The 17,841-nt window shown below is 47.5% G+C and overlaps 1 protein-coding gene across 2 annotated transcripts in view; it reads right to left on the bottom strand.

Moving 5' to 3' along the window:
* Positions 1 to 17,841, bottom strand: part of LMX1A (LIM homeobox transcription factor 1 alpha) — an 85,253-nt gene that overhangs the window by 17,991 nt on the left and 49,421 nt on the right. For both annotated transcript variants that reach the window (XM_048495821.1, XM_048495822.1), the window contains exon 3: positions 781 to 1,013. In XM_048495821.1, coding sequence (XP_048351778.1) covers positions 781 to 1,013 — 233 coding nt within the window. The remainder of the gene's footprint in view (positions 1 to 780; positions 1,014 to 17,841) is intronic.

The following is a 17,841-nucleotide window of genomic DNA, read 5'->3' as shown; positions in this document are numbered from 1 at the left end:
GGCAAAATCACCAATTAGTAACCCCCTCTTGGCATACACAAATAATTAGTAACCTACTCTCGGGAACCTGTGAGAACCTGCTCAATCCCACCTCTGGTGCTAGCTGAGGCTTCTCACCACAGTGGGAGGCTTTATATTATTGGCTTCACCTGTATCACCATCATTCATTACTGGCACCACTGGCCAAGACTGAATTGTGGCTCTTGTGGCAATTATAAAACTCAGGGGTGGGGGGTGGGTGGGATCTTGGCTTTCTTGCTCTGACCTTCCCATGGTCCTCTAGGGCAGTGGTTCACAACCAGGGGTTTGCACACCCTAGGGCAGGGGTCTGCAACCTGCGGCTCTCCAGATGTTCAAATTGTAGTCCATGAGCATCTGGAGAGCCACAGGTTGCAGACCCCTGCCCTAGGGGTATGTGCCAGAGTATTTGGAGGTACATGAAAAAAATTGCATAATGGGGGTACAATTTTAGGAAAATGGGTTGCCGAAGGGTACACGAGTGAAAAAAAGTGTGGGAACCACTGCTCTAGGGCAGGGGCCTGCAACCTGTGGCTCTCCAGATGTTCATGGACTACAAATCCCATCAGCCCCTGCCAGCATGACCAATTGGTGAATGGCCAATTGGCTGATGGGAATTGTACTCCATGAACATCTGGAGAGCCACAGGTTGCAGACCCCTGCCTAGGGCGATGGCCCACCAGACACTTTTCTGGTAAGTTAAATCGTCAGTCCATCCCTAGCAACGGTGGGGCACAAAGAAATGCCATCCCGCCACCTTACCAGAATCTGATGCAGCCGGGCTCACAAGGCTGAGCAGTTCGCGCTCCTTCTCGAAGTCACTCTTGCACAAGAGCTGCCCCTCCTTTAGGACAAATTCATCCCCCTTCTGGAGCTGCCTCTCGCAGACACAACAGCAGAAGCAGCCCACGTGGTACACACTCTTCAGGGCTCGCATGACGAACTCACTGGGGGCGATGGCTTCCAAGCAGCTGCTGCACTTCACCGCAAAGAGTCTGCTGGGCAAAAGGGCTGAGGTTAAGGCGAGATTGGAAGCGTAGTACTCAGTTAAGCCATGGTTGACAGTAAGCTCCTTTTACTGTTTTGTTTAGTTAGGGTTGACAACTGGTCTCCAGACTACAGAGATCAGTTCCCCTTGAGGAAATGACACCTTTGTAGAGTGGAACCCTATGACATCACATCCTAACTGAGCTCCCTCCCCTTGCCATATTCCACCCTCCCAAATATCTAGGAATTTCTCAAGCCAGAGTTGGCAAGCCTCGCTGCCAGCCTGCCTCAGTGCCTGGCAGGGCAGCAGGGCAGGAACCATGCATGTTCACCTTACAACCTGACCTGCAGCAGAATGTGAAAGTGTGTTGAGGTAGAACTGTATGTTCTGTTGCTAGAGCATGTACAGGGAGCTACATGGCTTGAGCTTGTGCAAAAGTGGGAATGGCCGCTGACTTGCACTTTATCCCAAAGATTTTCAGCAACCGGGCTTAATGTCTAACTTTCACAGCACACACATAACCTCTGGCAACTGACTGAATGGCCAACCAACCAGAGGATCCAGGTTTAGTAACCTTAGGCCATTTCTGCATGGCACAATTATACCGGGTTACAGTGGGTATCTTGTAATCCGTGTCTATTTTATCCCGGTTTCTCCCTTCACATCGCTGCCAGTTTCTGTGAAGGAATCAAGTGAAGATCGGGAGGAAATACTGCAGTTTATTTCACATCTTTTGTATTTACACTACAAGCGTATCCGCGCATGTGCAAACATCACCAGTGTCCCTCATTCTGATTAGCTGTTGTTTTGGAGCAACATGGGAAAATGAAGCCCCTCCTTTTTTCAGTTCTGGATGGGCCTGACGCAGCAAGTGGCAGCAAAAGACAACAGGGCACAGCATCACATCACATTCCCACTCACGTTCTCATATTTTTGTGGAAAAAGAGAGATCCCCCCCCCCAATAATATGCCCACTAACATTCGGCCCAAATTGTACATCTCCCTAGCTATGCACTCCAAGCAACCACTACATGTACAGAAAAGAAAACTGGGATATTTGGGGACTCCACTCCTGATTAACCCAGGTGAAATGGCACCCGGTCGATACCACCAGCAGAAAACATGCTTGGGGCAGCTCAGCAGAGTTGAAAACTGAGATGACGTCAGGTGGGGAGATCAGGGGGCGAGCAGCAGAGCGGGGAGATCAGGTGGCTGGGTGGGAAAAATAAACTGGTTCTGCTCCCGTGGTGTTTGCACGGTAGTGTGTTCATTGTGGGATTTTTGAAAAGAAACGCCAAATTGGCAATTTTTGAAAATCCTGGCATGGGGGGGGAAGTATTGCAATGCAAACCCACTTTAGGACCAGGAATCATGCGAACTTCTTGGCCAAACCAGGATATTTCCCTTGATCAACCCGGGATACTTGGACCGTGCAGAAACGACCCCATACTAATTGTTTGTGCAATGATTTTTCCCCATAGTGAAGCATGAAACCATTTTAGGGTTGCCATCTCTTGATTGGAGAAATCCTGGAGGTTTGGGGGGCTGGATCCTGGGGAGGGTGGGGTTAAGGGAGAAATGGAACCATAGTAGAGTGGTTAAGCCATGGAGACCACCCCCCAAATAGGGTTGCCAGCTCCTTCTTGGGTATCAAGGGGGAAGGGAGTCTTACCAGGCTTAAAATGAGACCAGTGCAATGACATCATTTCCAGAAGTGATGTCATCACCTTGCCAATTATGGGAATGATGCTCTGGTGTTTGAGCAAAAACTCTATGGTAGAAACTGCTTTTTCCTTAGAGCTTTGCCCAAATACCAGAGCATCTCCATCATCTACAGCGATGAGATGATGTCACATTTGGAAGTAACAGTGCCAGAAGGAAGGGTCCAAAGCAGGGGACCCCCACCCCTTGTGGGGGCCTTGCAACCCTACCTCCAAAGTTGCCATTTTCTCCAGAGATCTGGGCTGTAATTCCAAACCTCCAGGCCCCAACTGGAGGTCGGCAACCCCACAGTGCTTGTGGTCTGAAGAAATAGCTTCATGGACTCATCTATTTTGAGGAACACCGGGCTTGGATCCCACCTAAAATTTCCACTCTGCCCATGCAGTGTGGATTCCCTGGTTTCGCCAACACACTAGAGCCCAAAATGCCATCTAAGTACTGCTCCCAGAGGATAGGGTACCTTCCACTCGAGACAGCATAGAAGCAGCATACATTAATTTGCTATGGGGGGGGGGCAGCAAAAATTGCCTCCCTTGAAAGGCTAGGAAACTGGTAATGTTGCCAACTCTGAATTCAGAAATTCCTGGAGATTTGGGGCTTGGTGCCTGGGGAGCAGTGGCGTACCTAGGCAAACTGGTGCCCTGGGCAAAACCTGAGTTCGATGCCTCCCCATGGGAGGAGCAGCCCGGCTGCGGCACTCACCCTTCCTGGACGGCCCCAGCAGCCCAAGTTCACCGGAGGCAGAGCTCCCCGTCTTCCTGCTCTGCCTCTGATGGCTTGTGGGCCACCATACAGAGTGGGCAGGGCTTAGCCAGAGTGGGCGGGGCTTAGAAATCAGGCACACCCACGTGACTTAACATTTCTGCACCTTGGGCAACTGCCCACTTTGCCCAAAGGGCGGTACACCACTGCTGGGGAGGGGAGGGCTTGAGGAGGGTGCTAAGTAGCTATAATTCTATAGACTCCACCTTCCAAAGCAGTCATTTTATCCAGGAGACCTGATCACTTTTCTGGAGATCAGTTGTAATTTCAGGAAATCTCCAGACCCCACCTGGAGGCTGGCAACCACAAGTTTGGGAGAAGACTATCTGTACCAGAAGAACTGAGTAGATGGTCTCAGTTTCACTCCTCTGCTATAGTCTGTGGTTGGATCCTATATGCCCTTCAAAGCCGGGGGGAAGAAAAGATAATCTTGCAGTTCCAGCCAGGGGTGGCAGAGGAGGAGGTCAGATCTTGAGACAGACATTCCACTGAGCAGCCTGGTAACAGAAGACCTGTGAACACTCTCGACCCCTCTGATGGATGAGACAATCCTTTGCTGATTTTGTGATTCACCATTCCTCCTCTAACAAGCCTGTGGTTTGCATAAGATGAGCTAACGCCACACTGGAGATTGCACTATGCCAGATATTTGACTCTTTGCTCAGCCTAAAAGACGCAGAAAACAAAACCCACCCTCTGCTGAAGCTAATTGCAAACACTTGCTGTTGTGACCAAGAGCTCTATTTTTCAAAGCCCTGCAAAGATCCAGCTACAACAGCGGTGGGAACGCCAAGCCAACCCCGTGTATTCTTTCCACGCAGCCAGGGGTTTTTCGATTCTGGATGCCAAGATAGCCATTTCAAATAGTTCACGTACATAAAGATCATATCACTTCTCCACACATCACCCCAAGGCCTGGGTGCTGAACATTCATCAACTGCGTTCACATATTTCATAAGGCTGAGACATCAGCCAGCCCATCTGATGTTACCATATCCCTAGGCTGTGATTAAACTTTGCATAACATTTCTAAAAAATATATGTATTTCTTTAGTCATGTGGACATACTTTTCTCCCTAATGGGGACCCATAATGGGCTTATGACATTGTTCTCCCCTTCTCTGTGGAGGATTCTGCACAGCATAAATATAACGTGTTTAGAACATTACAAAAAGATCCATTTTGGCATTGTGTGTTCCCACAGCACAAGTGTTGCCAGCCAAAACAGATCTTTTCCCCCACTTGCTGCATGGAGCTCTTGTCAGTTTCACAGTGGCACCTGCTATTTTGTGTGCTGCAACAGATTCTCTGCAGAGATTCCCCATGGAGGTTTCCTCTGCTTGAAACTCATCCATTTGCTATTTCTCTGTAAAAAGTAGATGAATAAAGTTTGGCCCTTTCCGCACGGGCGTTTTATGGCGCCCTGGGGATGGCAAAAACGTCGTCCCCAGGGAGCCACTCGTACAGGGGGCGCAGCTGCTGCGAAGCCGGCATTTCCCAACCTCGCTCGGGGAGCAAGGTTGTTGGGAAATGCCGGCTTGGAGACGCTGAAGCAGGTGCACAGGGCAGGGGAAGCGTGTCCCCAGGCCCTGGCGACGTTCCGGATGGCCGCAGGAATGATAAGTCCACCGGGCGACGGTGCCCAGCGGTGCTGTCTTCCCGGTTCTTTCTGGGACCATTCATGCGAACGGACCCAGCGGCGTCGGGTCGGTGTCGACTACGCCAATCCGGCCACTTCCGCCTCCGTGCGGAAGCGGCCATTGTTTTGCACAGCAATCCTCTGCACATTGTTTTTTTCTTTTAGTTATTGTTCTGAGGGGGATGTCTGCGAAGCTATGGCATAACAAGTATGCATATATTGCAGCTTCTCTACTTGTGTCACCATAGCTTTGCAAACATCCCCCTCAAAACAAAACAAGGGAAAATGACACGTGCGCAGGATTGCTAGGCAAAACAAACTTTATTTATCTGCTTTTTACAGTTAAATATCTGCTTTTTACAGCTGCAAGTAGAGGAGACCTTCACTGGGAATCTCCCTGGGGAATCTACCGCAGCACACAAAATGGAAGGTGCGAGCAGAAGAAACGAAAGAGGTTTGGACAGGAGAAATAAAGCATTTCCCGCCTGCTAGTGTTCACTCAGCAGGCAGGAATCATCTTTAACCTGGGTTGTGGGGAAAGGATTGCTAGTCTTGTGATTTTTGAAAAACCCAGGTTGAGAGGAATATAACAGGCTGGACTCATTTTGGGGAAGAGAGCCGTGCAAAGTTCTTCCTCAAAACGCTTTTTATAACACCCCAAAGACGTTATATTTGTGCATTGCAGAATCCATCCATTATATCCTCACGTCAACCACCCTGTGAGGTAGATAAGGCTGTCAGCAAAAAAGACAGACCCCCCAAATCACCCAATAAGTTTCCACAAAGGGCAATCTTCAATCTAGAAGGCCGCTGAAGTCAATAAGTTTAGACTGGTCTATCTCTGCCTTGGATCGAAAGTTAGTTTTCCCCATTGGTTTGTTTTCCTTTTCCCAGAGCTTTCACGGTGAAGCTGATGCAAGGAATGGTCCTGAAAAACTAGATGGGATTTGAAGAACTGGCGAAGAGTTCTCATAATGGACAGCATTTTTCAGAGATGTCAGAACAGAGGAAAGTGTGACTGACACGGGTTTCCGGACTGTTGTCTGTTTCCGTGCTAGCCAAGCACATTATGTTTGAATAATGATTTTCAGAATCCTTCCGGCGCAAGCCACAGAGAGTCAGGGATTCCATGACTTAATACAAGATGGACGGAAATCAAAAAGAGATGAGGGTTTTGTTATACTGTGGGGTGGTTAAAATGTTAAAATATTTTGCAGTATACTTTCTCAGCCCAGCTGTACTACTGGTACTTTCGCTGCATGAGAAAGGAAAGCCATTTCTTCCTTTCTCTTGCAAGGAGTGGTAACAAATTTTGATTCACAACAAATCAAACTTTGGGAAACTAGAGTGCCGGACTAAGGTCCAGAAGAGTCAGATTCAAATTCCAAGTCCAGCATGAAGCCTGCTAGATAAGCTGGGGTCACACAGGTTTTTTCAGCTTCACTTATTTCATAGGATAGTTGTCCCAGTGAAACATAGGCCCCTTCCGCACATGCAAAATAATGCGTTTTCAAACCGCTTTCACAACTGTTTGCAAGTGGATTTTGCTATTCCGCACAGCTTCAAAGAGCACTGGAAGCAGTTTGAAAGTGCATTATTCTGCGTGTGCGGAATGAGCCATAGCTATTGCTATAATGTAGGGAGATCGGGTCCTGCAAAGAAGTGATAGAATTTTTTAAAAAGAAGAACCATCTAACACCAGACAGGGAATGCTTTTTCCCTTCTTCTTTGAAAGTGTGTATCAGCGGGTGTTTCCCCACTTGCCACGACCCCTGTATGCCCCGCGCTGCTCTCAGCACGTGTCATTTCTGGCGTGCGCCCGGGCTTCCCCATCCAAAGGCGCTGTTTGGAAGAGTGCCAGGAATGACACGCGCTGAGGGGGCGCGACTGTGGCAGCGTCAGGGCAGCTGCGTTGTCACCGCCCCTGTAGTGGGGAGTGCCGGGGGACCCCGCGCTACTTGCCTACAGTAGCGCGGGGCAGAAGGTAAGTGGGAAAATGCCCAGCTTCCCTACTATACATGTAGTCACTATACAGTGGAACCTCAGTTTTCGTTGACAGGTTATCGTCGGTTTCAGTTTTCGTCCGTTTTTTCCATAAACGTTTTGTCTCGATTTTCGTTGGTTGCTTCACCGCTTTCGTTGGCATAGATCGCTGCTATGTTCCTATGGAAATTTCCTATGGGAATCAGCGCCTCAGTTTCGTCGGTTTCGGATTTCGCCAATTGTTTTTGGACGGATTACCGATGGAAACTGAGGTTCCACTGTATATTAAAAGATAAGCTGAGAAAGAGCCCTGACCTGGATTGCCCAGGTGTGATCGTGGCCTACTCCAAAATGGGGGGAGGGTATAGAATGTCTGGAAAAGGTTGGGGTTTTTTTAATAGAATGAAAGAACAGTAACAGAAAACGGTCCCTTACCGAGCACATGAGACCAGCTCAAGGGAGAAATAGCCTTGAATTTGTCTTGATACTTGGAGCAAACTTTTGAGATTCAGGGTCCAGGCGGCTTATCCTGGGCGAGCCTTTTCATCTGAATGGTGTTTTCTTTTTGTAAATAAATAAAATATCATTGTTGCCAAACAAGAAGTCTTGGGGAGGGGTTTTTTTTCAGTGTTGTTAGAACAATCCCTTTCTTGCTTAGCCTTTCCCCCCCCCCCAACCCCCCATGGAAGACAAGGTTTCCCTTCGCTGCCTGGCAACCAGGCTGGGGCTAAGTCTGCTAAAATATGAGTGTTTTTTGGCTGGAGTACCGGAGGGCCTGCAGCCCTACCGAGAGAGAAAAATTAAACACCCCATGCCATGGCTCCAGAAAGGGGAGGAATTAGGTTTCATACCGTGCAGGCCGGACCATGGCATTCTTTCGCTAATGCTTAACAAACCCCTCAACAAAAGGAGCCAACCTAGCTGCCTGTTTGTAAAATGTACTCTCAGCAGAATCAGGTTGAGTTGAGAATGTTGTGGCTTGTGCTCTTGCTCCTAACCTTTCCTGCATATCTGTCCTGGGATAAATTTATATCCATTTTTTGGTCAAGAGTGCAAACTGTCACGATCTGTGAGGTTTTAACTGCTAGACCAACCATAAAACATATACAAAAGTTTAAACTCTCCATTCACCACTGCTGAAAGGTCCCAAGACTGTAAAGTGGATTATGCAAAAGAGAGAGAGAGAGAGAGAGAGAATGAAGATATTGTCGCATATACATTCTTCTATGTCCGTATTCATGGTATTCTTCTATGTCCCTACTCATGGTTTCATTACTTTATGGTGTTCTTCTTAGTCATTGTGCTTACATTATTGTCAGTACATTCTACAACATTATTGTCAGTACAAAATCAGTGTACATCATCACACTGGGATAATGCTCTAGGATTTAATCCAACACTCAAACCATAGAGTTTTTGATGAATGCTAGAGTGTTTCCCTGCCACGATGACATCACTTCTGGTTTTGTGCTGGAAATGCCATGCAATGCTGACCAGCTACTTTCATTTTTTTCCCCTGCCGGCCTGTAAAACTGAGTCAGAGAATGGGGGATCAATGCTTTAGTGAGAGATCTGATCACTCCCCTATTAATTGATTCTTTTTTATTAAAAACAAGCATGACAACAATCCATACTGCTACCAACACTGGAGCACAGGCACATGACAAGTCTAGAGCCATCACTGCCTGCACTACACATACATCACTGGTCAAATAGTTTTGGTAGGTTATTAAAATGGTTTCCAAACCTGCAGAAATTATTTAACTAGGAAGGTACAATTTGCCTGTAATGTGAGCGCGCATATTACAACCAATGATAGCTCAATCACACACCCTTAAATTATCTTTAAAAACTATTGTTCATTTACAGCCAGTGTCGTCTAACTTTTCTGAAAGCAAGGGAAAAAAGAAAAAAAGGAGTTAATCATAGAGTCATCCTGTGTACTTGTGCACATGTTAAGAACATAAGAACATAAGAACTAGCCTGCTGGATCAGACCAGAGTCCATCTAGTCCAGCACTCTGCTACTCGCAGTGGCCCACCAGGTGCCTTTGGGAGCTCACGTGCAGGATGTGAAAGCAATGACCTTCTGCTGCTACTGCTCCTGAGCACCTGGTCTGCTAAGGCATTTGCAATCTGAGATCAAGGAGAATCAAGATTGGTAGCCATAGATCGACTTCTCCTCCATTAATCTGTCCAAGCCCTTTTTAAAGCTATCCAGGTTAGTGGCCATCACCAACTCCGGTGGCAGCATATTCCAAACACCAATCACACGTTGCGTGAAGAAGTGTTTCCTTTTATTAGTCCTAATTCTTCCCCCCAGCATTTTCAATGTATGCCCCCTGGTTCTAGTATTGTGAGAAAGAGAGAAAATGTCAACATTTTCTACCCCATGCATAATTTTATAGACTTCAATCATATCCCCCCTCAGACGTCTCCTCTCCAAACTAAAGAGTCCCAAACGCTGCAGCCTCTCCTCATAAGGAAGGTGCTCCAATCCTTCAATCATCCTCGTTGCCCTTCTCTGCACTTTTTCTATCTCTTCAATATCCTTTTTGAGATGTGGCGACCAGAACTGAACACAGTACTCCAAGTGCGGTCGCACCACGGCTTTATATAAGGGCATGACAATCCTTGCAGTTTTATGTTCCTGTGAGGATTGCATCCTTCAATCGCCATTCACCACGTTAAAGCTCTTCTCGTTTAATCCAGAGACCTTTCAGACCTACAGGTCACTTATAAACACTGGTGGGATTCAGCCGGTTCACACCACTTTGGCAGAACCGGTTGTTAAAATGGCGTTTGTAAACAACCAGTTGTTAAATTATTGTTAAATTATTTTAATGTTAACCATGTTTAATGTTAAACTATTTTAATTCCCACCACCGGAACCAGTTGTTAAATTATTTGAATCCCATCACTGTCTATAAGGTTTCCAGACCTGTAATGAAATGTTTTGTCCTAGGATAAGGTGACCAGATGGTCAACTTTGTGAAGCGGGACAGGCAGGTGGCCACGTGCGCACGTGCGCGTGCGGCCGCAGGAGCGCACTGCCTTCTGGGGCGCTTCCGTTTCCCACCCTGTCACAGGGCGGGAAATGGGAGCGCCCCAGAAGGCCGTGTGCTCCTGCGGCTGCGCGCGGGAGGCTGCCGCACTGCCTTGCGCCCCAGAAGGCAGTGCGGCAGCCTTCCAAAAACCGGGACACTTGAAAAAACCCGCGGGATGCGGGACAAGTTGTTTTAAGGCGGGACTGTCCCGCCAAAAGCAGGATGTCTGGTCAGCCTATCCTAGGACTCCTGAACTTCATTTCCCCTCATTCTCTACCTTTTAATCCATTCTTTCTGAAAACCCTTTAGCACAATGTTTTCCACTGAAATTTTTCCAAGATGGCTATCCCTTGCAGTGTGATCACACTAGAAATGTTTTTTTCTTTCCCACCAAAGAGTCAGGCAGTTTTCAACGACCCTGTGCCATCGCCCAACTCTCTGCTCGGCACCTGTTCTGCCATTTTTTCACACCCCTCGCAACACACTTTCCCCCCTTGCCTCTTCATTTTTGTCATTTCATCAGGGTTTTTGCTGTTTTGTGTGGGTCAGACCCAAAAGTAAAAAAACAAAGGCTCAACAAAGCATTCTTTCAACAAATAAGCAAACAAAAAAATTACAGGCCGTTTCCCCACTTTGGTTGTTTCCCCTTAGCTGCACGCTACTCTCAGCGCACGTCATTTCTGGCACGCGCCCAGGCTTCCCCACAACCCCGGGGTCATCAAAAGGCACCGTTTTGAAGAGCGCCAGGAATGACGTGCGCGGAGGGGGCGCGAGAGCGGCAGCTTCGGGGCGGCTGCGTTGTCGCCGCCCCTGTAGTGGGGAGTGCCACGGGACCCCGCGCTATTTGGGGAGAGTAGCGCGCAGCAGAAGGTAAGTGGGGAAAGGCCCACAGTGGCCCTGAACCATTTGAAGGAGGTGAGTGTGGACAAACTGTGCGGTAAAGGCAGGGGATCGAAAACAATCTGGAAACATTTTACAAACTTGTGCAGAAAGGACCCAAAACAGAGTCCTGAATTGGCTTAAGATGGATCCAAATTGCCACTTCCCCTCTTAATTGCATCACCAAGTAGCAGGAGGCAAACTTCACAACGGTTTAGTATAAAAGCAGAAAGTTTGCCCCGAAGAAACAGAGACTATTGAAAAACATAACATTCCTAGGCAAGTTTAATATCAGGGGAAAGCAGGGCAAACCAAGAGGTCAGAATTAATTATATTCTACCAGGGTGTACAACAACACAGTAGAACCATGCCCTTTCCCCGGGAAGACCAACGCCTTCCACGGAGGGCACAAAGATATTACGAGCCAGTCCTGATTTATACGTACCCTCAGGAGATTTGAAGCATTTTTTCCACAGAGCTTTTGTGTATGCTTAGATTAATGATTACAAGGAATGCATCTTCCTAGTCATCCGTTTAGGAGAAAGAAGGACCCTTTCCCACCACATCTGGGCAAGACACTTTGGTAAAGGCAGTTAGACAAGAACAGCGCAGGCATCTAGTAAATTAAAAATTAACGACCAGAGTTTGGCAGGGGTAGTGGTGGGGAAAATATGCTTCGAACTGATAACAACATTTAAGTAGTCTCTCCAGTTTGGATTGAACAACACTTCATTCTTCAACGATGGAACTGTATGCTAAATACATGCTGGGCTTCAACAGAGGAGAACCAGAGTCAAACCTTTGGTATGACAAGAAGAGATTGCAGACTGCTCTGAATCTTAGGCCTAACCAAACATTACAACTCCCTGCCCAGGTCCAGTCTGTGTAATCTACTCAGTGGTGGGATCCAAAAATTTTAGTAACAGGTTCCCATGGTGGTGGGATTCAAACAGTGGCATAGCACCAATGGGGCTGGGCGGGGCACGACGGGGGCGTGGCCAGGCATTTTGGGGGCGGGGCATTAATAATTTCTCTGTTACTGTAAAAAACTCTTACTGTAAAAAAATTCCTAATTTCTAGCTGGTATCTTTCTGTCCATAATTTAAACTCATTATAGCAAGTCCTATCATCTACTGCCAACAGAAACAACCACTTCTCCTCGAATTGACTGCCTGTCAAATACTTAATACTTTCAAATACTTAATTTTGTTTCTAGAAATCAAAAGAAATATACTTTCCTTAAACAAGGAACTTTACCATATTTCTAAAACATGTTTTTAAAACAGCCCAACAGGGAGAATTACCCCGTTTTCTACCTTCGCTAACCAGCCACATAGGAAACAACAGGACTTTATGATTTTTGGACCTAATGGAACTTCTAACGGAAAAGCGGATCCCTCTCGGCACACACAAATAATTAGTAACCCACTCTCGGGAACTGGTGAGAACCTGCTGGATCCCACCTCTGAATCTACTTACATTTGCAAATTCCTCCCTGAGACCCCAGGCACATGGGGCCCAATTTAGATAGGGTAGACACCATGGGATATAAGCAGAACAGGCTTCCTTTCCCTCCAACACATTGCTTTCCCAACCTGAAACAGCTGTGTGAGTGCTCTTTGCCCAGATAAGAAAACTCTTACCCCATTAGTATGTGCAAAACCCTCAGTAAGGCAAATAGCGCTATTTGCCCTGCTGAGGGTTCTACACATACCAATCTGGGCAAAGAGCACTCCCACAACTTTTATTGGGTTAGGAAAACAGCATGGATGGAAAAAAGGCTGGCTGCCAAAAGATGACAAGTGGACAACTAGGGATTCCAGCCTCCAGGTGGACCCTGGGGAAACCCTGGAATTACAGCTCCTTTCCAGACTACAGAGATCAATTTCCCTGAAGAAAATAGATGCTTGGGGGGGAATTGTACCCCACTTGAGGTCCTGTTTTCCCAAAGCTCCATCCCCAAATCTTCAGTAGTTTCCCAATCTGGATCCAGCAATCCTATGGAAGACTTACCATGGGGTAGGGCCTCACTGGCAAGAGTGAGTCATTGTCAACAATGCCGCAAACTAGAAGCAACTCCATTATATGGAAACGATATTCATCCAAAGCTCTATGATGTAACTCTATCGTACTGCATATCTACAACTTATTCTGCGTGTGCGAAACGGGCCCCAGAGATGTTCCCAGGGGTAGGGAACCTGTGTCTCGAGAGCCGCATGCGGCTCTTCTGCCCTTGCACTTCGGCTCCACGAGCCGAGCCACCGGCCCCATCCTTGCCCGCCCTGCAGGCAGCAGCACGGGCACACCAACTGACCGTGGTCGGCTGGGCCACGCCGCGGGCTTCCCCTCTTGCCCGCCCCATTGGAGCGGGGCAGGCGCTTTCCCGGCGGCTGGCAAGGCCGAGCCGCCGGCTTCATCCTTGCCCGCCCTGCAGGCAGCAGGGCGGGCGCATCCATGCGCTTCTCAGAATGAGCGGAGTAAAAGGTAAAAAAAACCCCAATATATACAGTGTTATCTTCATTTTAAATGTCAAAAATTATTTGCGGCTCCAAGTGTTTTCTTTTCCTGTGGAAAACGGGTCCAAATGGCTCTTTGAGTGTTAAAGGTTCCCTACCCCTGCACCAGGCCTTTGGTTGAGGCCAGCAATGGTTTTCTTTTGAGCATTACAGGCCTCCCAAATTCACCCTTCCTCCTCCCCTTCCTTGATCCGGTATACTAAAGTGGGATAAGAGTTTATTGGCATTTTACACCATCTAAAGAAGAAATTGCCACCTGTGATAATATTGTAGTGCGTGGATGTTGTTTTTAATGTGTGAATTGTTTTATTGGTACAGTTTGGTTTGTTAGCTGGTCTGAGCCTGGCGGTTAGGCTGGGAAAAGCTGGATATTACATTTAATAAAATAGCAGAAATAAAATAAACTCTGTGAGATAAGTTAGACTAAGGGCTTTTCCCCACTTACCTTGAGCCCCATGCTACTTGAGGAGAGTAGCGCGGGGTCCCCCGGCACTCCCCACGACAGGGGCGGCGACAGCGCAGCCGGCCCGACGCTGCCGCTGTTGCGCCCCCTCAGCGCGCGGCATCCCTTGCAAGAGCGCCTTTTGATGACCCCGCACAGAACGCGGGGTCATGGGGATGCTGGTGTGTGTGCCAGGGATGCCGTGCGCTGAGAGCAGCGCGGGGCATAGGGGGGATAGGGGAGAGTGGGGAAAGGCCCTAAGAGAATATGATTGCCCCAAATTTATCCAGCAAGTTTCCACAGCAGAACAGGGATTTGAGCCTGGATTTCCCAGACCCTAGTGTAGTTGGCATCCTTTGTAAGCAGTCGGACCCTTCCTCCTGCTAAGGGGCATCAAGAAGGCATGGGGACCAAAGACTGGCATCAGAACAAAACTCTGTTCCCCACAAAATGGATTCCTCTCAGACAGTTTTGGGATCTATCTTGTGTGTCAAGCCTGAGCAAGAAGGTGGTTGACAGCTGAACTTTTCCCGTGGCCCTAAAGTGTGCATAGCTGGACAATGGGGCTAACTAATCTCCATTGTATCACCCTAATCAGCACTCGGAGGAACCATTACTTACCAGCAGCAGTGGCGTAGGAGGTTAACAGCTCGTGTATCTAATCTGGAGGAACCGGGTTTGATTCCCAGCTCTGCCGCCTGAGCTGTGGAGGCTTATCTGGGGAATTCAGATTAGCCTGTGCACTCCCACACACGCCAGCTGGGTGACCTTGGGCTAGTCACAGCTTCTCGGAGCTCTCTCAGCCCCACTCACCTCACAGGGCGTTTGTTGTGATGGGGGAAGGGCAAGGAGATTGTAAGCCCCTTTGAGTCTCCAACAGGAGAGAAAGGGGGGATATAAATCCAAACTCTTCTTCTTCTTCTCTTCTTACCCATTACAAAGAATCCGGTTTCATGCTGGAAATGTGGATCTTCAAACAGTACGCTTTTTCATCAATGGTGGGCTTGTTCAAGAATAAAAATGTTTTGGACACAAATTCATAAAGAAGTTCAAAGAATGCTTAATATATAGTTAAAACGTAATCCCGAATTGTACTTGTTGGGAATGTGCAGCAAAATCATAGATAAGAAAAAGAGTTTTACATTTCAATACCTAGCTACAGCAGCTAGGCTAGTGCTTGCAAAGAACTGGAAAACTTCAAATATTCCAGCTATATTTGATTGGCATTTGAAAATGTTACAGATAATAAAGATTGCTCAAATACAAGGGAATGAAGCATTGGAAAAAACTTACAAATTAAAAAATCAGTGGGACAAATGGATTAAGTATCTAGAACAAAAATATGCTGTCCAAAACATGTAGTTTGGTTAATAATCTTATTTGATCATAATAAAGTATGTACAGATAGAAGCCAAAGAATGTTAGTTATAAAGGTGTTAAATAGTCATATTATACTACTGCAAGAAAACGAATGACGGAAATTAGAATTGTAATTTTTTTCTCTCTCTTCTTTTTCTTCTTTTTTTGGTTTTTCTTTCTTTCTTCACTTTTTTCTTTTCTACTTTAATCTTGTAATTAAGAAATATGAATGGGGAAAAAACACTGTAATGTCCTATCCAACTGTATTTTCATGAAATCTTAATAAAGTAACCATAATAATAAAAAAGGCGGAAAAAACCAATTACTTACCCTACATCATAGCTGTCAAACTCAAGGCCCTCCAGATGTTATGAACTACAGTTCCCATCATCCCCTGCCAGCATGATGCTGGCAGGGGATGATGGGGACTGTAGTCCATAACATCTGAAGGGCCGCGAGTTTGACACCTGTGCCCTATATGTATCCATTCCAGAAATCAATGAGTATTGAAGAGAATAGTCTAGGCCAGGGGTCTGCAACCTGCGGCTCTCCAGATGTTCATGGACTACAAATCCCATCAGCCCCTGCCAGCATGGCCAATTGGCTTCATGATCTAATCTTCATGATCTAATCCAACTGACCATGCTGACAGGGGCTGATGGGAATTGTAGTCCATGAACATCTGGAGAGCCGCAGGTTGCAGACCCCTGGCCTAGGCATTCTATTGGGTCCTGATAAAGCTCTCGTATCTTTTTGGCCCTTTCCGCACGGGCCAAATACGGCGCCCTGGGGACGGCAAAAACGCCATCCCCAGGGAGCTGTTCGCATAGGGGGTGCGGCTGCTTTGCAGCCGCGCTGCCCTCGCTCCGCCCTCGCAGCGCAAAGCCGCCGTTTTCCTACCTCACTTCCTACCTCGCTTCCAATGCGCCTTCCCTCCCCCCGTGTCCGGTCCACCTACCTGCTCTGCGGCCCTCTGGCATGTCGCCGAGGCCTGGGGACACGCCCCCTCTGCCCTGCAACTCCGGACCGGTCACGCAGGGCAGGGGGCGTGTCCCCTGGCCTCGGCGATGTGCCAGAGGGCCACAGAGCAGGTAGGTCGACCTGACGATGGCGCAGCACAGCGCCGTCGTCCCGGGAGGTTCTGGGACCGTTCGTGCGAACGGTCCCTGAGGGGTTGGGTCGGCGTCATGTACGCTGACCCAACCCTTACTGTGGCCATGTGGAAACGGCCTAAGTTGGAACCCTGGAAAAGCAACCTATTCTTTTACTCTGGCTTTCCTCATCCTGCCTCAGGACCCACGTTAGGGTATAAATATTGGTACTTTGCTCATTCGTATGTGTGTATATTCTGGATCCATACACGTACCCCCACTTGGGTGTGCGCTGTTTCCTTTTGCTCCTGGAAACACTGGTCATTTTCCTCTTCAGCGCTGCTTTCCCTGAACATCCCTTCAAGACTGGTAACCGTCACCCTTTCCTGAAACCCTATCCAACTTCCTCCCTTTTCTCTTAGTCAGCTTTTGTATGTGAGCATATGTTCATTGCTTAAAATGTGTTTCCTGCTTTAATTCTACATCTGCCAGTTCATTTGAGAGTTTTCACCCAGGACAATCCTAGGATACAAAGGTTATTGATTCCAATGATCCCCTTTCCTTCTCTGTCTCCAGCTAATCCCCCTAACCAAAGTGGAGACTACCTCCTTGGGGTATAAACTGAGACATGGGGCAGATGTGAAGTTCTTCCAATGATCTGGGGGTCCAGTCAGGATAAACAGAGAAGTGCTTGAGAGTCCATTTCTTCTCATGTTATGTATGTTGTTGCTCAGCAGAATGTACTGAGAGATCGTGGAGAAGAACATAATAAGAATTGGATGTACTCAGTGGTGGGATTCAAATCATTTGACAACTGATTGTTTACAAGCACCATTTTAGCAACCGGTTCTGCTGGTGCGAACCGGCTGAATCCCACCACTGGATACACTGGAAATGAGTTGTTGATCTTCAGTCTCAACAAAGAAGCAGCGAGGTGAGGACTGGATTCCTGCCTGTTCTAGACTAGGGGTAGGGAACCTGCGGCTCTCCAGATGTTCAGGAACTACAATTCCCATCAGCCTCTGTCAGCATGGCCAATTGGCCTTGCTGGCAGGGGCTGATGGGAATTGTAGTTCCTGAACATCTGGAGAGCCGCAGGTTCCCTACCCCTGTTCTAGACCTTTCAGTTTATGAATAAGGACTGGAATCACTCATTTTCAAGACATAGAGCACCACTGTCTATGGACATGCGTTGACGTTTACCGACTGTCAGGCTTCTCTTATCACGAAAAAGTTTAATTAGCGAAAAGAGAGTATCCTTTTAGGGCAAGGCCCACTGAATACCATTTCCATAGGAATTAGTTGCCATCAATTCACTAGATAATAATATATTAAACACAACATGAAATTGGAGTAAACTATAAGGTCGCTGTGCAAACCAGCTGTTTAAGCTGAC

This window comes from Sphaerodactylus townsendi, linkage group LG05 (genome assembly GCF_021028975.2).
Source record: "Sphaerodactylus townsendi isolate TG3544 linkage group LG05, MPM_Stown_v2.3, whole genome shotgun sequence".
NCBI classification, from domain to species: domain Eukaryota; kingdom Metazoa; phylum Chordata; class Lepidosauria; order Squamata; family Sphaerodactylidae; genus Sphaerodactylus; species Sphaerodactylus townsendi.
The sequence above is the reverse complement of the archived record's forward strand: the minus strand, read 5'-3'. Positions and strand labels throughout refer to the sequence as shown.